The sequence below is a fragment of the Bubalus kerabau genome, chromosome 10 (genome assembly GCF_029407905.1).
Source record: "Bubalus kerabau isolate K-KA32 ecotype Philippines breed swamp buffalo chromosome 10, PCC_UOA_SB_1v2, whole genome shotgun sequence".
NCBI lineage: Eukaryota > Metazoa > Chordata > Mammalia > Artiodactyla > Bovidae > Bubalus > Bubalus kerabau.
The window spans coordinates 56,520,425-56,547,669 of NC_073633.1; the positions used below are offsets into that span (position 1 = coordinate 56,520,425).

General features: G+C 37.1%; 1 protein-coding gene across 1 annotated transcript in view; it reads left to right on the top strand.

The window, feature by feature from the left end:
• The window catches only part of ADAM10 (ADAM metallopeptidase domain 10), a 144,330-nt gene that overhangs the window by 45,710 nt on the left and 71,375 nt on the right, over positions 1–27,245 (top strand). The window contains exons 3-4 of the mRNA XM_055537822.1: positions 18,948–19,066; positions 21,158–21,316. Coding sequence (XP_055393797.1) covers positions 18,948–19,066; positions 21,158–21,316 — 278 coding nt within the window. The remainder of the gene's footprint in view (positions 1–18,947; positions 19,067–21,157; positions 21,317–27,245) is intronic.

A 27,245-nucleotide genomic window follows, 5' to 3' on the forward strand; every position in this document is an offset into this window, starting at 1 on the left:
AAAAGTGATATGGTGCTTTACAGATAGAATGCTGTTGGTGTTCATAGAAGAGAGAACTGACTGAGGCAGTCAGAAAGAGCCCAGATCCAAGGAACCTCATTGTGTGTATAAGTGGTTATCTTAGGTGCTTTCAACAGACATCTAGTAGATTATATACATGAACTGTATTTTCTACAATAGATACAAATTGAGAAATTTGATTTTTTTGGTCTGAATTATTATACTTGTATAGCCACAGTGTCTCAGAGCTTGTGCCCTTAAACATGGTTATTGCTACTACCTTCTAACATACTTTAGTTAAAAATGTGATGACCTGATAGTTTTCTCTTTTTCCTTGAAATAGACCTGTAAAAATGACCTCGATTAGTATACTTACAGATTTTCTACTAAATCTCTTCTCCTACCCTACCATATGCAGAATGTTAGTTTGGGGTATAAGCAGAGCTTCTTAGGAGTGTGGGTATGTGAGTATGTGTGCATATGTTTCAGTATTTAAGTTATTCTTTGTTCTGTTTGTTTTCATGCCTAGGCACACGAACACACTTCTTTCAACCTGTCTTCCAAGTTTCCTCAAAAAGAAAGGGCATACCCATGGCTAATTCATGTCAATGTATGGCAAAAATCACTGTAATATTGTAAAGTAATTAGCCTCCAATTAAAATAAATTAATTAAAAAATAAAAAAGAAACTTGTTCAAAGTTAAAAAAAAAAAAAAGGGTGTACCATACCCCAGGTTTACAAATATCACTGAAGAAATGTCAAGGTTCTTTAAGCCTAAAGGCCATTTTTGACAATTCTATGAAAAAGCATTTCCCTTTTCTTCCCCCTTGCAGTTTTATTGAGATTTAATTGACATGGGGGCTTCTCTGGTGGCTCAGTGAGAATTTGCTTGCAGTGCAGGAGATGTGGATTTGATCCCTGGGTCAGGAAGATCCCCTGGAGGAAGGCATAGCAATCCACTACAGGATTCGTGCCTGGAGAATCCCATGGACAGAGGAGCTTGGTGGGCTATGGTCCACAGGGTTGTAGAGTTGGACGTGACTGAAGCGACTGAGTATACACACACGCACTGTATAAATTTAAGGTGTATAGCATAATAGTTTGACTCATATACATCATGAAATTTCAGTTTTTCGTGTGTGTGTGTGTGTGTGTGTATTTTTTGTACTAGATAGAGAAAGGAGGATTGTGGTAATTTGGAGACTGATTGGTGTTCCCCTGTCACCTGACATGTGTTGTCTAGTGATTTCTTTTGAGCCTTAGTTTGCTCATTAGTAAAACCTTGATGTTTGGATGAGATACTGTTTAAGGCTTATTCTGCTTTAAAATCCTACAAAATATATTAGTAACACCAAAGTAACTGAATTAAAAAAAAAACCAAAAAGCTCAAACACTATCTAGTCTGTAATAATTGCTCTCATCTCACACGCTAGAAAAGTAATGCTCAAAATTCTCTAAGCCAGGCTTCAGCAATATGTGAACCATGAACTTCCAGATGTTCAAGCTGGGTTTAGAAAAGGCAGAGGAACCAGAGATCAAATTGCCAACATCCAATGGATCATCAAAAAAGCAAGAGAGTTCCAGAAAAACATCTATTTCTGCTTTATTGACTATGCCAAAGCCTTTGACTGTGTGAATCACAATAAACTGTGGAAAATTCTGAAAGAGATGGGCATACCAGACCACCAGACCTGTCTCTTGAGAAATCTGTATCCTGGTCAGGAAGCAATAGTTAGAACTGGACATGGAACAACAGACTGGTTCCAAACAGGAAAAGGAGTATGTCAAGGCTGTATATTGTCACCCTGCTTATTTAACTTATATGCAGATTATACATCATGAGAAATGCTGGGCTGGAAGAAGCACGAGCTGGAATCAAGATTGCCAGGAAAACTATCAATCACCTCAGATGTGCAGATGACACCTCCCTTATGACAGAAAGTGAAGAAGAACTAAAGAGCCTCTTGATGAAAGTGAAAGAGGAGAGTGAAAAAGTTGGCTTAAAGCTCAACATTCAGAAAAGTAAGATTATGGCATCCGGTCCCATCACTTCATGGCAAATGCTTGGGAAAACTGTGGAAACAGTGTCAGACTTTATTATTTTGGGCTCCAAAATCATTGTAGATAGTGATGGCAGCCATGAAATTAAAAGACGCTTACTCCTTGGAAGGAAAGTTATGACCAACCTAGACAGCATATTTAAAAGCAGAGACATTACTTTGTCAACAAAGTTCCATGTAGTCAAGGCTATGGTTTTTCCAGTGGTCATGTATGGATGTGAGAGTTGGACTATAAGGAAAGCTGAGCACTGAAGAATTGATGCATTTGAAATGTGGTGTTGGAGAAGACTCTTGAGAGCCCCTTGCACTACAAGAAGATCCAACCAGTCCATCCTAAAGGAGATCAGTCCTTAGTGTTCATTGGAAGGATTGATGTTGAAGCTGAAAGTCCAAATCTTTGGCCACCTGATGCAAGAACTAACTCGTTTGAAAAGACCCTGGTGTTGGGAAAGATTGAAGGCAGGAGGACAAGGGGACGACAGAGGATGAGATGGCTGGATGGCATCACCTACTCAATGGAGATGAATCTGGTTAAACTCCAGGGGTTGGTGATGGACAGGGAGGCCTGGTCTGCTGCGGTCCATGGGCTTGCAAAGAGCCAGACACTATTGAGCGACTGAACTGAACTGAGTCTGTAATAAACTATTTTTTGGCTCTTTGTTTAATTTTTTAGGTACATAATCAATAAATCAAAACTTGTTTCTATCTAATATACGTTTTGCATATAATATAAAAGATATCAAAATTTTATCTAATTGTAGTGAACTGTGAACTTCCTGATGTTCAAGCTGGTTTTAGAAAAGGCAGAGGAACCAGAGGTCAAATTGCCAACATCCAGTGGATCATCAGAAAAGCAAGAGTTCCAGAAAAACATCTATTTCTGCTTTATTGACTATGCCAAAGCCTTTGACTGTGTGGATCACAATAAACTGTGGGAAATTCTGAAAGAGATGGGAATACCAGACCATCTGATCTGCCTCTTGAGAAATTTGTATGCAGGTCAGGAAGCAACAGTTAGAACTGGACATGGAAGAACAGACTGGTTCCAAATAGGAAAAGGAGTTCATCAAGGCTGTATATTGTCACCCTGTTTATTTAATTTATATGCAGAGTACATCATGAGAAACGCTGGACTGGAAGAAACACATGCTGGAATCAAGATTGCCGGGAGAAATATCAATCACCTCAGATATGCAGATGAAACCACCCTTATGGCAGAAAGTGAAGAGGAACTTAAAAGCCTCTTGATGAAAGTGAAAGAGGAGAGTGAAAAAGTTGGCTTAAAGCTCAACATTCAAAAAACGAAGATCATGGCATCTGGTCCGACCGCTTCATGGGAAACAGATGGGGAAACAGTAGAAATAGTGTCAGACTTTATTTTTCTGGGCTCCAAAATCACTGCAGATGGTGACTGCAGCCATGAAATTAAAAGACGCTTACTCCTTGGAAGGAAAGTTATGACCAACCTAGATAGCATATTCAAAAGCAGAGACATTACTTTGCCAACAAAGGTCCGTCTAGTCAAGGCTATGGTTTTTCCTGTGATCATGTATGGATGTGAGAGTTGGACTGTGAAGAAGGCTGAGCGCCGAAGAATTGATGCTTTTGAACTGTGGTGTTGGAGAAGACTCTTGAGAGTCCCTTGGACTGCAAGGAGATCCAACCAGTGCATGCTGAAGGAGATCAGCCCTGGGATTTCTTTGGAAGGAATGATGCTAAAGCTGAAACTCCAATACTTTGGCCATCTCATGTGAAGAGTTGACTCATTGGAAAAGACGGTGATGCTGGGAGAGATTGGGGGCAGGAGGAGAAGGGGACGACAGAGGATTAGATGGCTTGATGGCATCACTGACTCGATGGATGGGAGTTTGAGTGAACTCTGGGAGTTGGTGATGGACAGGGAGGCCTGGTGTGCTGCGATTCATGGGGTTGCAAAGAGTCAGACACAACTGAACAACTGATCTGATCCGATATGAGTATAATATTTTAGAGTACTTATATACTCTAAAACCAATAGTTTTTTCTGGTTTTGACAATATAATTATTCCTGTAGCCTCAATTGTACATTTCCAAGCTGCTAAAAATAAATGGTCTGATACTTCATTTGAAATTTTCTTTGCAGTTTGTGACTTAGGTTCTCACAACCTCTGATATATAAGGATGTCAAGAATGTGGTCCAGGTAACTTGTAAAAGGCATAGATATTCTCCAAGACTGGAGTTGGGTTAGTCAGGTAGCATCTTAGACTTGATCTTTGACATATCATGAGTAGGGTAATAGAAACCCAGGACCCTTTTAACTCTGTAGACAAACCAGCACACCTGAAGAGATAAGAATCTAGACAGTAGAAATGGATGCCAACTCATGAGAAACAGGATAAATTTGAGTTACGTAAAAATGCTGTTGTTATGGATATGGAAAAACAGAATTTTGAAAGGTTTTAAATTTAATCTATTAAAATCTATTCCACTTAAATCTCTTCCAACAAAATTTGAGCAAGTTAGAGCAAAAGTTTTGAAGGGAAAATGGTACTTCTTTGGACCTAACTTTACGTCAGGTGCAGTGCCTTTTGGCACAGACTTCATTTCATACCACTGTGTCTCTGCAGTGGGTTTTCTAAGATATCCTGTTCTTTATGCTTACACAGATAGTAAAAGCCTAACAAATATATTTTTTTTAAAACTGTGAAGGCTACACTGGCTACTTGAGTTACTTACTAAAATAAGAGTAGGAAGAGCTTAGTTGTGTTCATGTAATTTTGTGTTGAAGAAGTTAAATTGAGAGCTGATGATTGCTCTGAACTTAGCTTCTTAGATAAGATTTTAACATGAAGCATTTTTATTTTACATGTTTTTAAGCACTAAGTAGGATTTATATAAAAGAGAAGATGAATTTTTTAAAAAACTTAAACTGAGCTTCCTTTCTTTTTGAAAAAGGAATGGAAATAAGAGTGTAAAAGTGTTTTTCTGACTATTTTCAATTCTTTGGAAAGTTGATCTAAAACAGGCTTGTATCTGATAGCATATTGAATGTCAGAGTTTCTAGAGTCAGTGACCTAGACACGTAAATGTCAGAAATTAAGTATATGCCTAGTAGGAAAGCCCATCCATCATTCTTCAATTATAATCCTCAGTTTTAAGTTATATTTCACACTAAAATGTTGGATTTGCAGTGTGCTCTTTTTGTGAAATAAGCTCCCCAACTCAGACTAAATTCAGATTCATAGGCAGCTTTGTTTTTTCTGTTCTTTAAGTGACTAAGCCCTCTCTAAGTTGTTGTGCTGTCTCTTAAAAGTATAGCAAGGATTTTGTATGACTAATGTTTATCCGATTTCACTATACCTGATTAATATAACCGTGTTGAATGGATATGTTTAGTTTATTGGTAATATTATGCCTGCTTGGTTGTTTTATTAAGCATCAGTGAAATCTTGTAAGTAATGTAATATTTTAAAACATTAAATAGGTTTTAAAAATCTTTGATAATCACATATACACTTCCTATTTGAAATAGCTCTGGACACCAAGATTCCTCACTTGGTTGTATTATAACCTCTTCAACTTTTTTTCTGCTTTTTAGATGGACATGTATTTCTGATACTTGTTCGTAGGGATAAACTTGAATTGCTGTGTGCATCTCTGAAATTTTCTTAAGTCCTAGTCACTTTGTACTGCTAAGTCACTTCAGTCGTGTCCGACTCTGTGCGACCCCATAGACGGCAGCCCACCAGGCTCCCCTTGTCCCTGGGATTCTCCAGGCAAGAACACTGGAGTGGGTTGCCATTTCCTTCTCCAATGCATGAAAGTGAAAAGTGAAAGTGAAGTCGCTCAGTCATATCTGAGTCTTAGTGACCCCATGGACTGCAGCCTACCATGCTCCTCCATCCATAGGATATTCCAGGCAAGAGTAGTGGAGTGGGGTGCCATTGCCTTCTCCAGTCACTTTGTACTAGTTAGGTTCTAAAATAGTCTGTACTGGGAGAATAATGCTGAAACAACAAATCAAATATAAACACAAAGTCTAGCATATCAGGAATCTTAAATCTTAGACAAATAATTGTGTTATGTGTAGTAGTACTTGTCTTTTTTCTTTTTTTAAAACCTAAATCACAAATTCTCTTAAATGGAATTTTGATCCTTGGATTGAATGAACAAATGTGTATTTCCTTTATTTTTATTTAAGCTACAAGAGATGTTTCTCTAGTTTTCGTATGCCATAATTTACTAAGTCCACTTGTATGTTTTATTTCAATCCTTTCATTGTTTTATGTATTTATTAATCATCCAGTGTATTTCAGGTGCTTTTATTTACTTTTACTTTAGTTTTGGTTGTGCTGCACGGCTAGCAGGAACTTAGTTCCTCAGCCAGATGTTGAACCTGAGCCCCTGGCAGTGGAATTGTGGAGTTCTCACCACTAGATTGCCAGGGAATTCCCTTTCAGGCACTTTTAGTAGCTGCTAGGAATAGAGAAGCTGAACAAGAGAAGTTCTTACATTCAGAATTTTATGGACTCATGAGAAATAGAGGTATTATATTAGGAATAATAGCTGTGATAAATGTTAAGAATTAAAAGATTGCTGTGGAAGCATAGGGGAATACCATCTTGTCTGGAGGTCAGGGAAGGCCACTGGTCTTAGAAAATGACTTTAAATGGATCCGGGAAAGATGACAAAGAAGGAGGTGATTAGACAGAGGAAATAGCATGTGTGAAGATACTGAGATGAAGGAATTTCATATGGCTGATTCCTAAGATGTGAGGGAGAATGGTTTCTAATTAGGCTGACATAAGCAGGAGCCAGATCTTTGAGAGTGTATGTAAGTCATGGTGATAGTTTTTTTACTTAACCATGGAACATTTTTAATGGTAAGTAACTTTATGAGGTAAAAAAAGTCTGGTCTGGCTGCAGATGAAGAATAGTTTGGAAAGGAGTAATGTTAAAGGGATTAAGATATCCTCATGAGAAGTGGTCATGTATGGATATGAGAGTTGGATTGTGAAGAAAGGTGAGCGCTGAAGAATTGATGCTTTTGAACTGTGGTGTTGGAGAAGACTCTTGAGAGTCCCTTGGACTGCAAGGAGATCCAATTAGCCCATCCTAAAGGAGATCAGTCCTGGGTGTTCATTGGAAGGACTGATCTGAAGCTGAAACTCCAATACTTTGGCCACCTCATGCGAAGAGTTGACTTATTGGAAAAGACGGTGATGCTGGGAGGGATTGGGGGCAGGAGGAGAAGGGGATGACAGAGAATGAGATGGCTGGATGGCATCACCGACTCGATGGACATGAGTTTGAGTAAGCTCCTGGAGTTGGTAATGGACAGGGAGTTCATCGTTCATGGGGTCGTAAAGAGTCGGACACGACTGAGCGACTGAACTTAACATGAGAAGTGGTATCCTGGATTAGGATGGTACTAGAGATGATGAAGGAGAGTGGATAAATGTGAGAGATATTTTGAAGGTAGAATTTATTGGGCATAGTTCATACATAGTGAGGTCCTAAGAGGAGTCGAGGATGACTTTTTCTAGTTTGAGCAAATGAGTGATTGCTGGAGCCATTTACTGAGATAGGATACTGGAACAGCTATAAGTTTTGAGGAGAAGTCAGAAGCTCAGTTTTGAACATGTTATGTGACGTTTATGAAGAGGGCCCAGTTGCTGAAGTGCTGCTGAATGCCAGTATTTTAAGTTGTAAGTGGAGGAGGGGGTGCAAAAACTGAAGAGTGGTAAGAAAAGTAGGAAACCTGAGAGCATAATACCTAGAAGCCAGGGAAAAGCGTTCAGAGGAAGGGAGTGGTTAATTACTGCTTTTTGCTTTTGTCTTGCTAAACATTACCAGTATTCCTAGTCCGCGTTAATAATCCTTTGAATTTCTCTAGTTTTGTTTGATCTTGCTGATCTAGTTATACAAAGTAAGTCAAATTTGGGGACTTCATAGTCATGTATAAGGGTAAAGAAGTAACATTTTTTTTGTTTGAATTTCTAATAATTTATGATAATAACCAGGGTATCTTTGGGCATTTTGGTTAAAAGAGCATATTGGGCCAGTATCTTTGAAAAACCATCTCTACTAATTCTGTGGTGATTGAATGCAAGGACCTGGTTAGTTTTTGAGTATAGCTTGGCTAGTTTTTCCCCAAATGTAAGAAATACAAACACATTTTAATTGTCCATGATAAAATTGTTCTGACACGACTCCACCAGTTTTTTAATGTTTTGCTTTCAGCAGTAGCTTGCTCATACTTGTTATTAAACTCAGTGAGCCTTTCACATTGTTCATCTTAGAGACTTCAGAGGTTGCTCTCTCCAACTCAGATGACATTTTGGAGACATGGTCAGTCATTCAGCTTCACTTGTATATATTTTAAGTCCCCAAACAGGAGATTTTAGTCATACTCTGTGTGAATGTTTAAAAATCTGTTTTATTAAATCCTTTGCTACAAACGTACATCTAGTCAAAGCTATGGTTTTTCCAGTAGTCATGTATGAATGTGAGAGTTGGACTATAGAAAAAACTGAGCGCTGAAGAATTAATGCTTTTGAATTGTGGTGAAGATTCTTGTGAGTCCTTTGGACTGCAAGGAGATCCACCCAGTCCATCCTAAAGGAGATCAGTCCTTAGTGTTCATAGGAAGGATTGATGTTGAAGCTGAAACTCCAATACTTTGGCCACTGGATGAGAAGAACTGACTCCTTAGAAAAGACCCTGATGTTGGGAAAGATTGAAGGCGGGAGGAGAAGGAGATGTCAGAGGATGAGATGGCTGGATGGCATCACTGACTAGATGGACATGAGTTTGAGCAAGCTCCGGGAGTTGGTGATGGACAGGGAGGCCTGGCGTGCTGCAGTCCATGGGGTCGCAAAGAGTTGGACACGAGCATGAGTGGCTGAACTTAGAACTTACTTTCTCTCTTAGGCTTATTCTTATTTCTTGTTTTAACAAACTCCATGATGATAAGATGATGGTGTTGTCTTCTTAAGTTCTTGCTACTTCATCATCAACCAATTATTCACAGTATATCAGTATTAAATCTCTAGTAGAAGTTCTCATCATTGTGTTCCTTTTCTTTTGGAGGTTGATACTATCAGTAATGCAAAATCAAAAAGTTGTTAAACAGTTTGCTATTGCAGAATGGCAGTAGCTCTTTTTCATCAGAAACTTTATCTTAAGTGGGAGGGAGGCTGAGGATAAGAATTCAGTGTAGAACCCACTTACCCAAATAAAAGGAGACCTGAACTGCTTGCATGGTTGCAGTTGAATGAGAAGAGCCCACGAGTGGGGCTTGCAGGAGGGGTTTGAATCTTCAGGCCGCCCTGGATTGGAAAGATAACAAAGGCAGAAAAATGTGTATGGGAGTAAAATCCTTGAGGCGCATGGGGGAGGAGACGGCAAGTTTTATCTTTTAAAAGGAGAGATTTGAGATAATGAGAATGTGCAGCAGGACGACAAGTCCCCTTCCTTCCTCTCACTTCCCACAGCCGGCACAGGGAATATTGCAGTTTGAAGAAATATATTCATGGAGATGTTTTAAACAGCGTTTGTCACATAAAGAATAACTTGCTGGCTGCCCAGGTCTTCATTAATTGAACAAAGATCTTCTGTGTGCTATATTCTATTTTCTTACCATATCTCCTCCCCTCCCCGCTCTATATACCACTTCAGCCCAAGTGATTTTTCTCTAACACGCAGTGTGTGTACTTCTGCTGCTCACAGCTCTTTCCCACCTCCATCCATAGCCACATGGCTCTTGAGCCTCCATTTCATTCAAATCTCTGCTCAAATGTCATCCATTCAGAGAAATCTTGCCTAGCACCGTTTGTAAAGTAGCACTTTCTTTCCTTCTTCCATTCTGTCCTTTTATCCTGCTTTGTTTTTCGTCATAGCACTTACCACTACAAACTTCAGTTTTAGTTTCACGTTTATCTTCCTTGGTAATTCTTAAGGAATCTTATATGTTTATTTTTGCTTATTTGAGGCAATCTGTCTACCTCAGGACCATTAGTAAAGCCTGGAACTGTGTTTTTCAAACTATAGAGCCCTAGAATTTCTGTGGAGGATGCCTCAGGTTTGGCCCAATGGCCTACACCTGGGCTAACTGTTCTTTCCCTTTCTATCAACCTCTTATGTTTTTTCAGGGGGGTGGCTTCTTTAAGATAATTTGAAAAAGGACTTTCCTGTTTCAAAAAGTGTACTATTTGACTTATAATAATATTTGCTATTAATACTGGCAGCATGGCTTACAAAAATAATTTGGATGCGGACTCTGTCAAGCATCTTTATGAAGAAGAAGGTGAATGTTCCAGGGATAGAATACCTAGAAACGTCTATTTTCTAAGGAAGGCCTGTTAAGTCCTGTTTTATTTCTAGGAGTCATTCTCCAGGCCTGTGACAAACCTGTCCCGTTTAGACACAGTAGACCTCTCTGGGACTGCCAGATCACTCTGACATACTTGGAAGCAAAGCTTTTGCTCTCAGATTTCTTTCCCCAGTTAACAAGGTACTTCATTAGCTGAGGCTTTTTTGTCCTATTAGGTTGGTACAAAAGTAATTGCGATTTTGGACCATGAATTTTAAATCATTATAACTAGGTTCAAACACATTTTTATTAATCAAAATAAGAACCATTACAATCAACACATTTTTGCCAACGAGAAGTAAGTTTGTTTATTCCTGTAGCATGAAAATCCACATCTTGGGATTTGACCATCTCTTGGAAAGCATTTTCTGCTTTCTGCTGTTTGTGAAAGCGTTTTCCCTGCAAAAGTTGTCAAGATGCTTGAAGAAGTGGTAGTGGATTGGTAAGAGATCAGGTGAATATGGTGGATGAGGCAAAACTTTGTAGCCCAATTTGTTCAACTTTTGAGATGTTGGTTGTGTGACGTGTTGGTCGGGCATTGTCGTGGAGAAGAATTGGGCCCTTTCTGTTGACCGGTGCGGGCTGCAGGTGTTGCAGTTTTTGGTGCATCTCATCAATTTGCTGAGCATATTTCTCAGATGCGATGGTTTCATCAGGATTCAGAAAGCTGTAGTGGATCAGACTGGCAGCAGACCACCAGAGACCATGACCTTTTTTTGGTGCAAGTTTAGCTTTGAGAAGTGCTTTGGAGCTTTTGCTTGGTCCAGCTACTGAGCTGGTCATCACTGGTTGTTGTAAACAGTCCACTTTTTGTTGCACATCACAGTCTAATCAAGAAATGGTTTGTCGTTATTGTGTAGAATAAAAGAAGACAGCACTTCAAAACTTTTTTGAGTTGCAGTCAGCTCATGTTGGAGAAGGAAATGGCAACCCACTCCAGTATTCTTGCCTGGAAAATCCCATGGACAGAGGAGCCTGGTAGGCTAGTGGGGTTGCAAAGAGTCGGACACAACTGAGCAACTTCACTTTACTCATGAGGCACCCAGTAACCTAGCCTTTTCACCTTTCCAATTTGCTTCAAATGTCAAATGACCATAGGATGGTTGATGTTGAGTTCTTCTGCAATTTCTCATGTAGTTGTAAGAGGATCACCTTCAGTGATGGCTCTCAGGTGGTCCTCGTCAATTTCTGATGGCTGGCCACTATGTGCTTCATATTTGAGGCTCTAGTCTTCTTTGCAAAACTTCTTGAATCATCCCTGCACTGTACGTTCATTAGCAGTTCCTGGGCCAAACGCTTGTTGATATTGCATGAGTTGTCTCTGCTGTTTTACGACCCATTTTGTACTGGATTAAAAAAATCGCTTGAATTTGCTTTTAGTCTAACGTCATTTCTGTAATCTAAAATAAACATAAACAGCAAACAGTGAGTCATTAGCAGAAAAACATGAAGTGAGAAATGCCATTAAAATGATGTATAACATAACCACATTTATTTAAGAATGTATTCCAATATCAAACAGCAAAGTTTCACAATAATGCAAAATCGCAATTTTGCACCAGCCCTAATACTATGACCAGTTCGAGGGATGCATCTTTAACTATTGCTGGTTTCTTCTGAGAGTCGGAGCCATATACTGTCTATAGCCTATAATCATGTGAGGGAAAAGACAACTTCTTTTTACTCTATAATCTTAACTGTTCTAATCTATAGAATGGTACCTCATTAGTATAGAAGGTATATGATCTAGAAACTTACAGAATCATATACTAAAATAATTTATTTTGTTGTCCATACTGAAGGTGGTTCTCCTACTTCTAGTACTGCTTAGATTCAGAGTGCTTTTTTAAAGCCTCAGAGGGGAAAACCATCTTTTATTACCACATGGTACAACTGCATTTTCAAAGCATGAAACTTTCAAAGCCAGAGATTTGGAAAATCCGTTTCATGTATTTTTTCAAATGACTGTCATTTGTTAGCTGATTTTGCCTGCCTATAATTTCACTCCATTCTTTATAACTTTACTATATGGCACTGTAGAAAGAATGATAATAGAACTACTATAATCAGGATGAGATACAAAATACTATTGATCCATACAGTGAACACAGTGGTTAAATCTAAGAGTAGGAAAACATCCCCAGTGCAAATAGTGTTCCTTACACAGAGCATCTTCCACCTCAAAGGAAATCTAAAATTTATCTTTGGTGGCAGTGCACTATATTATAATAACAAAAAAAGAACTGAACTTACTGAAAGAAGCATAGTAAAAGGGGACAGAGTTTAGCCTTAGTCTTAAGAGTGTCTCAGGCATTAATAATCAAAGGGTACTTTGTATGGTGGTGTACAGTAAAATTTTCAGTAAAATTCAGATAAGGTTATATCTTACTTGGATTTGTTCAGATTTTAAAAGGTAACTTGTTGGTGAAGACTGGTAATATCACATACATTAAGCCCACTTCAGCACTCAGCAAATATTAACTTGACTGCTTCTATCACATGCTTGAGAGGCATTTGTGATACGGTCAAAAGGAAGATGCAGCAACCAAATACTAGAGCTCTAGTCCTAATTCTAGTCTTGTGACCTGAGTCTCATAAAAACATTCATCATGCTTCCCTTGCAAGGTTACTGTGAGGATGAGGTGCAGTAATATGTGTGAAAGTGCTCTGAAACTATTTTATTTTTGTTGTTTAATCATGAAATTGTGTCTTATTCTTTGTGACCCCGTGGACTGTAGCCTGCCAGACTCTTCTGTCCATGGCATTTTCGAAGGCATGAATACTTTAGTGGGTTGCCATTTCTTTGTCCAGGGAATTTTCCCAACCCAGGAATCGAACCCGTGTCTTCTGCATTGACAGTTGGATTCTTTACCATTGAGCCACCAAGGAAACCCTGAAACCTACATAAATTTGAGAACAATGTTATAATCTCATCATTATCACAATACTGCTATCTCAACCAGTAGTATCTCAACCAATATTCTAGGGGCTTTTACTACTGGGATGGGTATCTTTGCCCACACAATTTTATTTTATCCCTTAGTTTTGGGGAATACATGATTTTTGAAATTTTATTTTTATGTTGGCAAAATAACATGTAACTTAAATGATTTTAACCATTTTTAATGGTTACAATTTAGTGGCGTTAGGTACATTCAAAGTGTTGTCAAACTATCACTGCTGTTCATTTCCAGAGCTTTTTGATTAAACTAAACAGAAACTGTGTACCCATTAAATAATAACTCTGTATTCTGACCTACTAGCCCTTGGTAACCTCTGTTCTACTTTCTGTCTCTAGGAATTTGCCTATTCTACGTACCTCATAACTGGGGTTATATGATACATGACCTTCTGCATCTGGCTCGTTTCACCTAGCATAGTGTTTCCAAGGTTCATCCGTGTTGTATCATGTATCAGAATTCCATTCCTTTTTAAAGCTAAATAATCCACTATATGTTTATTCTACTCATACATACATCTTGAAATCCGTATGTTGGTGGACATTAGGGTTGTTTCCATCTTTTGGCTATTATGAATAATGCCATAAACATTGGTGGACATGAGTCCCTGATTTCCGGTCCTTAGGGTGTATACCTAGAAGTAGAATTTTTGGATAATACAGTAGTTCTCTGTTTAACTTTTTGAGGAACCACCAAACTGTTTTCCCAAAATGCAGTGATTTTTTTTTTTTAAGGCAGTGTTCACTGTAATTTTTCTTACCCTTGGGCCAAAAGTTTAAGCTCCTGCTTATAATGGTTTTAAGGTATAACAGTTTTGCTAAATAATAAACAAATCCTGAATGACAAACAGATTAAGCTCATGGACTTTTACTGTTTAGTCTGTTTAACGAAGATGCTCTTTTAGAAGTGCTATTTATATAGTAAATTAAAAGTACATAAATGAATATAAATGAATGATTTTCAAATCATTATGATCCTTTAAAAAATAATGTGTATATTTATACTTGTATATATGATCAAGGATTTCCTGTCAGTTGATGAAAGCAACTTTATGAAAAGGATGTGGAATAAGAATTCAGGCAGGATTCCTATTTGTTTAGGATTGTTTTTTTAACTGTGGAATTCCCATTTAGAAGATCTTTGGCTTTGTTGATTGCTTGCTACAGTGGATTAGAACCTTAAGGTTCTAAGGATATCTTTCCTAGCCTACAGTCATTGTCACAGTACTTGGGAAGCCCTAGGAGATATTTTGTGAGAGTTTTAGGCAAATAGAAGTGAGTGCAGCCACAAAATAAAAGATTGCCAATATTGACTGGAAATTAAGGAAAAAAGATTATAGTGTTCAAAAACAGTGACATTATTATGAAGCTAATGGATAAAACCCAACTGTTGACCCCTATTCACTTGAAAAATGATTTGATTTTTTTCTTTAAAAATCGTCTTTATTGAAGTATAATTTACATTACGTTCATTTCAAGTGTATAGTTTCAGTTCAGTTCAGTCGATCAGTTGTGTGTGACTCTTTGCAACCACATGGACTGCAGCACACTAAGTTTCCCTGTCCAGCACCAACTCCCGGAGCTTGCTCCGACTCATGTCCATCGAGTTGGTGATGCCATCCAACCATCTCATCCTCTGTCTTCCCCTTCTCCTCCTGCTTGCAGTCTTTCCCAGCATCAGGGTCTTTTCCAGTGAGTCAGTTCTTCCCATCAGGTGGCCAAAGTATTGGAGTTTCAGCTTCAACATCAGTCCTTCCAGTGAATATTCAGGACTGATCTCCTTTAGGATAGACTGGTTGGATATCCTTGCAGTCCAAGGGGTCTCAAGAGTCTTCTCCAAAAACCACAACTCAAAAGCATCAATTCTTTGGCGCTCAGCTTTCTTTATCATTCAATTCTCGCATCCATACATGACTAGACTGACCTTTGTCGGCAAAGTAATGTCACTGCTTTTCCACATGCTGTCTAGGTTGGTCATAGCTTTTTTTCCAAGGAGAAAGTGTCTTTTAATTTCATGACTGCAGTCACCATGGCTGCAGTGATTTTGGAGCCCCCCCAAAAGAAGTCTCTCACTGTTTTCACTGTTTCCCCATCTATTTGCCATGAGTGATGGGACCGGATGCCATAATCTTTGTCTTTTGAATGTTGAGTTTTACGCCAGCTTTTTCACTCTCCTCATTCACTTTCATCAAGAGGCTCTTTAGTTCCTCTTTGCTTTCTGCCATTAGGGTTGTGTCATCTGCATATCTGAGGTATTCATATTTCTCCTGGCAATCTTGATTCCAGCTTGTGCTTCATCCAGCCCAGCATTTCTCATGATGTACTCTGCATATAAGTTAAATAAGCAGGGTGAAAATATACAGCCTTGACATACTCCTTTCCCAATTTTGAACCAGTCAGATGTTCATGTCTGGTTCTATTGTTGCTTCTTGACCTGCATACAGAATTCTCAGGAGGCAGGTAAGATGGTCTGGTATTCCCATTTCTTTAAGAATTTTCCACAGTTTGTTGTGATCTACACAGTCAAAAGCTTTAGTGTAGTCTGTGAAGCAGATGTTTTTCTGAAATTCCCTTGCTTTTTCTGTGATCCAGTGGATATTGGCAATTTGATCTTGGGTTCCCCTGCCTTTCTGAATCCAGCTTGAACATCTGAAAGTTTTCGGTTCACATACTGTTGAAGCCTAGCTTGGAGAATTTTGAGCATTACTTTGCTAGAGTGTGAGATGAGTGTAATTGTGTGGTAGTTTGAGCATTCTTTGGCATTGCCTTTCTTTGGGATTGGAATGAAAACTGACCTTTTCCAGTCCCGTGGCCACTGCTGAGTTTTCCAAATTTGCTGGCATATTGAGTGCAGCACTTTCACAGCATCATCTTTTAGGATTTGAAATAGCTCAACTGGAATTCCATCACCTCCACTAGCTTTGTTTGTAGTGATGCTTCCTAAGGCCTACTTGACTTAGCATTCCAGGATGTCTGGCCTTAGGTGAATGATCACACCATTGTGATTATCTGGGTCATTAAGATCGTTTTTGTATAGTTCCTCTGTGTATTCTTGCCACCTCTTAGTATCTTCTGCTTCTGTTAGGCCCATGCTGTCACTGTCCTTTATTGTATAGTTTTATCATTTCAAGCATATAGTTTAAGTTTTGATTAATGTATGTACTTGTGAACCACCATTCAAACCAAGGTGTAGAACATTTCCATCAGAGCAAAAAAGTTCCTTCATTCCCATTTGCTCTTAGTCTCTCTCCATCCCAGGTAATCACTGATCTGCTTTCTGACACTATAGATTTTCCCTGTTAAATTACATGTATATGGAATTATACTATGTGCAGTCTTTTGTGTTATAAAAGTACCTATTTTTAGGAATTTAATAATTTTATTAAATATATAATGCTGATATGCAGATGACACAACCTTGTATATCTCAGATATGCAGATGACACCACCCTTATGGCAGAAAGTAAATAAGAATTAAAGAACCTCTTGATGAAAGTGAAAGATGAGAGTGAAAAAGTTGGCTTAAAGCTCAACATTCAAAAAATGAAGATCATGGCATCCAGTCCCATCACTTCATGGCAAATAGATGGGGACACAGTGGAAACAGTGACAGACTTTATTTTTTTGGGCTCCAAAATCACCGCAGATGGTGACTGCAGCCATGAAATTAAAAGATGCTTCCTCCTTGAAAGAAAATCTATCACCAACCTAGACAGCATATTTAAAAGCAGAGACATTGCTGATAAAGGTCTGTATAGTTCAAAGCTATGGTTTTTCCAGCAGTCATGTTTGGATGTGAGAGTTTGGACCATAAAGAAAGCTGAGTGCTAAAGAATTGATGCTTTTGAAATGTGTTGTTGGAGAAGACTCTTGAGAGTCCCTTGGACCGCAAGGAGATCCAACTAGTTTTTCGTAAAGGGAATCAGTCCTGAATATTCATTGGAAGGACTGATGCTGAAGCTGAAACTCCAATACTTTGGCCACCTGATGGGAAGAACTGACTCACTGGAAAAAGGCCTGATGCTAGGAAAGATTGAAGGCAGGAGGAGAAGGGAATGACAGAGGATGAGATGGTTGGATGGCATCACCGACTCGATGGACATGGGTCTGGGGAAGCTCCAGGAGTTGATGGACAGGGAAGCCTGGCATGCTGCAGTCCATGGGGTTGCAGAGAGTCAGACATGACTAACAACTGAACTGAACTGACTCATTTTATTGTTGAATAGTTTGCTACTATATGAATAAGCCACAACCTTTTCTCTCTCTACTTGCTGATTAACATTAAGGTTATTTCCAGGTTTTGGCTATTTTGAATAAAACTGCTTTGGACATTTGTGTCCAGTTGTTTGTGTGGACATATATTTTATATTTTCATTTCTCTTGGTGTAGAATTCTGGGTCATAGGGTTTTTGCATGTTTAACTTTATAAATAACAGCCAATTTTCCAAATTGTTCCATTTTTTACCTTCAGCAGCAGTGTGTCACAGTTCAAATTATTTCTTGTCCTACAACATTTGGAGGTTGGCTAATTAAAAAGTTTGGTTCATATTCATTAAGTAGAAATTATGTTATATGCACACTTTTATGGCAGTTGTGAAAATTGATTAGTTAGTTGATTATGAAAGTTAAGGCAGTTGATTTAGTTCTAAAAGTTTACTAGTGATAGCTAATATGTTATCCTTTACATCTCCTTTGTGCCAAGTACCGTGTTAATGAGTTTATTTTTTCATAGATTATAATCCCTAGTCCTTAAAATGGTTCCAGAAAAGAGAATGTGTTATCTTTATTTAGTGGATAGGAATACTGGACTAGTAAATTTACGCTTAAGATTTTGATTCTGAATTTGATTCTAAAACCTGAGATTTCTTTACTTAATTTTATTTTAGTATTTTGGTCTTTTCTTTTATAGAGGATAGGTAGAATGAATATGATTTCAGCTATCATGGTTCTTTGTGTTGGAGTCTCCAAACTGAACTGAGAAAGGTCTAAAAAGAACTAAAAGAAGTTGCCCCAGGGAAAAATAAAGGATTTGAAATGTTTTCTGTGTGTGTATGTATGTGTGTGTGTGTGTCTCTTTCTGTATGTGTCTGTAGGAAAGAGCATGCATACTTACTTTTCTGATAGGAGATGTTAAGTATCTAATTAGATGACACTTTTGTATGTATTATCTGAATTGTGGATAAGAGGAGAAAATGGCAAAGCTGTGGAATTACTAGAGAGGAAAGACAGGTAGTGGTGAATAACAGTAATTGAGTTAAGAAGCTTCTTTTTATCTTCAATCACCTTAGTTGCCCTCAGAATGATCTTGTTTCACCATGTAGGAATCAGCCTATAGGCATTTATTTTTTAATATATTCCTAGATGATTACTGATTATTTATTTGTATGTGAGTTTTATCAGTGTTAGGTTGAATTTTAGATCAGAATTTTAATAAGAAAATTGGTCAGTTATTTCCCAAATAGACAAGTTTTGTGGAACAGTCCACATTTTGCAGATTTCCTTTATTTAAAAAAATAATTGTTTAAATTTGGATCCTTTTAATTTCATTTTTTTCCTTTTCCACCCTGTTTGCAGACATTTCAACCTTCGAATGAAGAGGGATACTTCCCTTTTCAGTGAGGAGTTTAGGGTGGAAACATCAAATGCAGTACTTGATTATGATACTTCTCATATTTACACTGGACATATTTATGGTAAGTTGAACCTTAAAAGAACTCTGATTTTTTCTACACAAGGAAATTCATGTTGTTTGAAGTGTAGGCAAAAATTTCAGAAAGATGGTATAAATCCTGGGCAGATTTGACTGTATCATGAAGAACAGTGGTCTTTGAAAGATGAAGTAATTCTTGGATCAATTTTTACATATATGTTTAGTATCGAATTATGTAGTGTCTGGCTTTTAAAAGGTATGAAGTTTTGATTCTCTCGTTACTTCCAAACTGCTACATATTTTTAAAAATTTTAATGATTTATATAATTTTTCTGATTTTCCAAGAAAGAAATTAACAGTAACTTAACTGTGTTTTATAAGAGAAGAAGTCTACAATGAAACTGTAAAATGATCTTAACAGCCAAAAATAATGTGCAGAGTCTTTCATAGGAAAGTCCTCTGAAGGCCTTCTGTCCTCAGAATCTATTTGCTTTTTGTTCACAATTCTAACAACTTTCTCTTACTACACCAGATTTAAAAAGATATTAGGGAGATGAGGGCACAGTTACTAGTTCAATGGAAAACTACATTTATCAGCTTAGTAATGAAGGAAGAACAGAACAATTTATGGAAGTTGTAAAAAAGCTAAAAAATCAAAGTCTTCTGGGGGAATTATGGACAAAATATCATGGAATTACAACTCTGTACGTTAGTAAATACTCAAGATGAGCCTCATTATTAAGAGTTATTAAAGTTAACTGAAAGTTAAATTTCGTTTCTACATAGTAGAGAGATTTTCCCTCAAATATTAACTTGAAAAATTAAACACTTTGAGAAAGGTTTCTTTTTCTTTTTTTTTTTTTATGAGGGTAAATGAGGTTTTTTTGTACTTAAAATTTCTCATTTGTGGATTGGGCACAGTTAATAAATTTAAAGGTTTTTTTACTGTTATAATTGTGTAATAGAAAAGTAAAGTGTTTTTCCATTGATCAAGATTTCTAATGTTACAGTTTTTTTTATTATTTTCTTGATAGTTTATCTTGCTGGATAAGTAACTTAGTAGTCGTCTCCCCCTTTATTTTGTTAGGTGATAGTCGAGAAGGTATAACAAAATGAGTTTATAGATAAACATTGTATCATTTAAAATGCAAATGTCTTGGACTCAGCTTCAGTCTATGATTAAAGTCAACTAATTAGTGCTAATCTACAGCTTAGAAATTGGGGGAAAAAAAAACCCTGATATTGAGAATTTTTTTTTTTTAGTTGTGTTTGTGTATATTCATAATAACTTTTAATTGTTAGTATCTGAGAAAGTTATAATACATTATGGTGAATAAAAGAGAAAGCCATACAAAGTCAGAAAATAAAAGCTAGACCTCAGCTTTTAGTGAGAAAATTTTAAATGGTAAATTAAACTTTATAGATCCCTCCTACTTCCCACCTCTTATCATTTGATGTTTTGTGACTGTATTAAAAACCAAAACTACTTTCTTTTTTATTATTTTCTTTCCCTAAAGAAGTATCATTGATGAGACACTCACAAACTTCTAGTATCTTAAAAAGAATTAGTGGTATACTTATAAAATATTTAACACTCTTCTATTTTGAAAATGTATTTCTAAAACCCAGTTATGCTAAGGAAGCCAAGACGCATGCAGAATACATTAAGTGGGAAAGGACTTTTTTTTTTTTAATGACAATTAAAGCAGAAATTCAAAATATACTTTAATGTCTTTATTTTGAAAGTATGTATTTTATACTTGTAGTTTAAACAAAGAGCTGTTAAATGTATGAATTTTAACAAAGAGCTGCTTGTCTCTTTCAAAGTTTATTTAGCAGCCATTTATTCGATGACTATTGCATACATGCCAGGCTCTGAGCTAGGTGCTGGGAATTTGATTGTCGGCAAGACAGATGTTCCATATTTCATTGTTTATATATATGTATAAAATATATATTTACTAAGTTCTAGTTGTTCACATTTAGGTTGATATATTTCATGTGAAAATTAATTTCTCTGGTAAATTTGTATTTAGGTTTTTTTTAATACATAAGAATGGCTTTTTAAAGGAGAATAAACTTAACATTCATGTGCAATTTGAGTTTGTTAAGAGTTTGTTGCTTTCATTAATAGGTGAAGAAGGAAGTTTTAGCCATGGGTCTGTTATTGATGGAAGATTTGAAGGATTCATTCAGACTCATGGTGGCACATTTTATGTTGAACCAGCAGAGAGATATATTAAAGACCGAACTCTGCCATTTCACTCTGTCATTTATCATGAAGATGATATTAGTAAGTACTTAATTTTGCAAAAGCATATAAATAGTTGAAACTATGTGGAGACAAATGAAATCTGAGCTGTTTTCTTTCCTAAGCTATTAATCAGGATAGAAAATAGGTTCACAACCAAAATTTCAATTAAATGATAGATTTATATAGTAAGACAATATCATTGTCAGTCTGTGCCTCTACTTTGTTGACATGATACAACCAATTGTATTTGAACTATGAGTCAACCAACTCTGATTGAACTGGAAATTCTATATTCTGATGTTATCTAGTCATTTAATGCTGTAACACCTGTATGCGTGTGCGTGTATATGGCCTACCGAAGCACCATCTTCTTATGTAAATTTCGGTGTGGATATTTGCATAACATTTAAAGAATATCTTAGATATTTTTGTAATTTCTAAGGCTTTTGAATATTTTTGGGATCTTGAAATGATAACTTGACTTCCGCTGGGTAAGACTTCAGATTTATTGTTACAGATTTTATTCTTGACCATAGTCTTTATATGATAGTAATTTGTTGATAGAGTTCTTTTTCTGTGTTTTAAGAGAGTAGAAAATGTATTTAGACTTGACTTTTTCATTCTAACATTGTCTGCTGCTGCTGCTGCTAAGTCGCTTCAGTCGTGTCTGACTCTGTGCGACCCCATAGACGGCAGCCCACCAGGCTCCCCGATCCCTGGGATTCTCCAGGCAAGAACACTGGAGTGCGTTGCCATTTCCTTCTCCAGTGCAGGAAAGTGAAAAGCGAAGTGAACTCACTCAGTCGTGTCCGACCCTTTGCGACCCCATGGACTGCAGCCTACCAGGCTCCTCTGTCCATGGGATTTTCCAGGCAAGAGTACTGGAGTGGGTTGCCATTGCCTTCTCCCAACATTGTCTGTATATCCATAATCATTAAATCATAAGAATGCTGAAATGAAATGGCCCAGAAATACATTCCTCTAATTCACATGCCTCTGGAATACTCATATTTTATTTTTGACTGTAATAAGACTAATATCTCAGTTTTTGCCTGTTTTCCTTATTTGGCAAGTTCCAAGCTTCATTTTCCTTTATGCATATAGAACTTTGTTGTCAGTAATTTTGTTCTCACCCCTGGTAATGTATGGGAAAGTCTTAATCATGTTGACTTTTTGCTCTGTCAGCTTTGACAGTTTCTATACTGAAGTCTGTCATCTCTAATGCTTGATTACTATAGAAAAGAAGCACAGTTGCTCTAGATGGAACATATTCATGGTTTTACTACTACCTGATAAATCATAAATTTGTTGTTAATGCTGCTTATCCACTTTTTTGCTCATCTCTATTTGATTTCTGTTCCAATTTCCCTTCTTGATATTTCAGATTCTCCTTAAACTCCAGTTTACAGTCTTCCTTCACAAGCTGGAGTATGGATTCCTTTACCTTCCTTTCTTTTTGCCAAAAGGATCATCATCTACTTGATTTATATGATACTTTGTAATTTTCTTAGTAATTTAATTGTTTTGCAGGTTTACTTCCCCTGTCAGGGTATGTAAGTCCTTCAACTACACTTTCTGTTTTTTTTTTTTCCTCCTTTAACATTTCACATGTCGTTTATCTCTGGAGCACTTTTCTTCACTGATACTTAATAAAGTCCTGCAACATTTTCCCTAGAAAGTTTTCTCAAAATCAAACAAGACCTTTGGGGAAATAAAGGAGAGGGAGAGAGTGATTGACACATTTTGAATTCATGGTTTCCTTCTTATCATATTGTAATCAAGCAGTTCTTTGCCTTCTATTTCCTGTAAGCATCCTCTACCATGTTTGTTTTGCCTTTTATGTGTGTACTGCTTGTATGTAGTTTAAGCATGTCCTGCTCTTTTTTCAGAATTCTGTTTCTTCTTCATCATATAATTGCATTTTTTCCACTTTGCATCTTTTAGTAATTTCAGATATCTCCCTTTATTTCAACCTTTCTTTTTCCCCAAAGGTTATGAGTCAGCTTGGAGAATTGGTGGCAGTGAATGCAACTTAGTGTTCAATTCCTTTTGGCATTTAACTTTACCATTGATTTCAGTGCTTAATTCTTAATTGTCTTAGTAAATATATATTCATGGTAAAGCGATCTTTTCACATTCTGGTTTATTATATACCAGTAGTGGTATTAGAGCTTAAAAATAGTAATATTTAGGGTGATTTTGTTTGTAACTTTCTCTGGTAAATGGAAATGTTGTGATGTGAAGATGACAATATGGGAAGCATTGCCTTAAGCAGAATTTTTAATGCTTGCAGATTTAAACTGTTACTTTCAAAAAAATACCTGAAAATCTGTCAAGTTAGCTATGAAAGGAAAGCATACACTTGTTAACTTTTTAGTTAAATAGTTGCTCTAAGTCTAGATTCTAGACCAAGGTCGATAGACTGTAAAAGGTTCAGATATTAAATATTTTGTCTTTAATGGCCATGTTAGTTCTATTCCAACTGAATTCTGCCATTGTAGTATGAAAGCAGAGTAGAAAATATGTGAATGAATGAGAATGACTGTGTTCCAATAAAATTTTAGTTATTGACACTTAAATTTGAATTTCATGAAATTTTACATGACACAAAATATTATTCTTTTAATTTTCCCCCACCGTTTGGAAATGTAAAATCCATCTTTAGCTTTCATGCCAAACAAAAGAGCTCATTTATCTAGTAGGCTTTTGTTTGCCTACCCCTGTTCTAGAGGATGGCTAGATAAATTTACTTTAAGTTAAATAAAATATAGTTGACATACAGCATTATATTAGCTTTAGGTATGCAACATAATGATTTGATATTTAAATACATTATGAAATGATCACCATGATAAGCTAGTAACATCGGTCACTATACACAATTATTACAGTATTATTGACTATATTCTCTATGCTATGTATTACTTCCTTATGACTTCCTTATTTTATGACTGGACGTTTGAGCCTCTTAATCTCCTTGATCTATTCACCCAGTCTCCTACTCCTCTTCCCTCTGACAACCACTAGCTTGTTCTCTGTGTCTGTGAGTCTGTTTTTGTTTTGTTTTTTTCATTCATTTGTTTTGTTTTTTTAGTTTCCATGTGTAAGTGAAATCACATGATATTTGTCTAGATTAAATTTACTTTTAATTGGCCCTTTAACCTCTCAATGTAGAATACCTGAGGTTCTAATAGTAGTAGAAGTACAAGTAGTTACTATTCTTTAATGTATACCCAGCACCATATGAAGTTCTTTGCCTGCTTTATTTTACATCTTCACAATAACCCGATGAGGTATATAGGCACACATGTTATCTCTACGTTACAGATGAGGAAACCGAGCATAGAAAATTTTATGTTGCTTGATTGTGGATGTTGTGTTCTTATCCCTGTGTCTTCTGCTTCATTCTTGTAAATGAAGCTGTAAATTCTCACTGCCCTTATTCCAAGGATTTCTGGGTCTTCTCTGAAATCTGTAAGCCTCCTTGAAATCACATATTTGCATTTATTGCTGTTTAGAGCCAAATTCAGAGAAGGTGATGGCACCCCACTCCAGTATTCTTGCCTAGAAAATCCCATGGACAGAGGAGCCTGGTGGGCTGCAGTCCATGGGGTCGCTAAGAGTCGGACACGACTGAGTGACTTCCCTTTCACTTTTCACCTTCATGCATTGGAGAAGGAAATGGCAACCCACTCCAGTGTTCTTGCCTGGAGAATCCCAGGGATGGGGGAGCCTGGTGGGCTGCCGTCTATGGGGTCATACAGAGTCGGACACGACTGAAGTGACTTAGCAGCAGCAGCAGCAGAGCCAAATTCTTTCCTTAACGTATTTAGCAGTGGATGTTTTATTTCACAACTAATTAAAAGGGAGACCATGTCCCTTTATTATTTAATAATAATGTTATTTTCATATAATTTACTTAAGTGCCAGTAGTTTTATTTTTACGACTAAAGTACTACGTGATTGTATAGGTCATTGTCTATAGGCTTGAGTGAATTTGGTGTCCTTATATGTGTTACTTTCAGCAGAAGCAAATTACAGGGGAGGCATGCCAGCTTTGGATAGGAATCCTGATGAGAATTTGGCTACCTTCCTCTTAACACTGTTCTTGCAGCTCTAGGCCTGAATGTATGACTACCATGGAATATAATACTGCTGTTCTGGAGAACCTTAGGGAATGGCTTCTGAGGCCATTCCTGTATCTAGGAACGCTGAGCCAGTTTTCAGTGAAAGTACTTAATAACTTGTAGATGCTTTGATATAATTTACTTAAGTGCCAATAATTTGACATGAAGGTGTTAACTACATATAGTTACCAGCTTAAAATTAGCACTTGTTCAATTCTGTGCTTAGGTGGTTAAAAAGCACTTTTCTAGGACATAGAAGTGTGAGCAGTTATGACAGGGTAAGAATACAAATTAGTTCTCTACCTCTTGGACCAGTTTATTTCAAAGAAACTGGAAAAAACATTGTCCCATAAACTATACTATCAGATCAGATCAGATCAGTCGCTCAGTCGTGTCCGACTCTTTGCAACCCCATGAATCGCAGCACGCCAGGCCTCCCTGTCCATCACCAACTCCCGGAGTTCACTCAGACTCATGTCCATCGAGTCAGTGATGCCATCCAGCCATCTCATCTTCTGTCGTCCCCTTCTCCTCCTGCCCCCAATCCCTCCCAGCATCAGAGTCTTTTCCAATGAGTCAACTCTTCGCATGAGGTGGCCAAAGTACTGGAGTTTCAGCTTTAGCATCATTCCTTCCAAAGAAATCCCAGGGCTGATCTCCTTCAGCGTGGACTGGTTGGATCTCCTTGCAGTCCAAGGGACTCGCAAGAGTCTTCTCCAACACCACAGTTCAAAAGCATCAATACTATACCATAAACTATACTGCTAATCTTAATATGAATACTTTTAGGAATGTCTGTATAATTGCTTGGAATTATTTTAAATAATGGTAAATAGTGGATCTTTGTACCCTTTCATGGACTACCTTTCTGGGAGGCAAAGGTCTAAGTAATTTTTCCATGCTGTACTTATAAAGAACTATTTTGCCTCTGAATTAAAGGTATTTTAAGTAAATATTTGACACTGCAGAGTAAGAGTCAAATTCTTTCACTTCAGATTATTGTCATTTGGGTGGAATAGAGAAGCCCAGAGAGCCTGCATTTGCTGTGCCTCATATAGAAGCAGGATGCTTTTACTCTCAGCCTGTGTGCTAGCTGGAACTGTACTAGTAGCTTCATTATCTTGGGTTTCAATGAGAAGACTCCTTATTTCGTGTTCTGAATAATTGAGACTGATAAATTTTACTTAGTCATTTCAAGATGAATGACTCCTTCACATAGAAGTCTCTATTTGTGAAATGTAAGGATACTGGTTTTAATTAACCTTAAAAAAGCAATTTGTTCCATACTGTGCTTTGGAAGTTGTGGACATAAATGAGTTTTCTCATAGGCATTAAGACTTTAAACTCTTTTTGTGTTACTGTTAGTGAGAAGAAGGGACAAGGACTAGAAGAAAAAGAGGGAAGGAAGAATTGAATTGGAAAGTATTGATTATGACTAGCATTTTTCAAATCTGACATTATATATTGATTGATCGTGTTCATCTAGAGGTCACAGGAAATTCTGAGGATTTATCTTGAAATGTTTCTATCTGGGCTTAAGGTCCAATCTGGAGCTTAGAAATATGCTTATGTGTATTGAAGTTGTGACAGACAGTGGTAGACACTTAGAAAGATTAAGGAATGAAGTGTTCTGATTGATAATTCAGTCGCAGAGTGGCTCAACTGTGATTGGAAGTGCCCATGACATCAGAACTTCCATAGTGTATACAGGTTTATTGTCAGTCTGTAAGCTTGTTTTACTTAGCATTGATCTGAAATATTTAGTTTTATTAAGCACAGTGATAATATTTGAAACAAATATAAAAACTTAGAGGCATTGTTGACTCTTTTTGTTTTTTCCT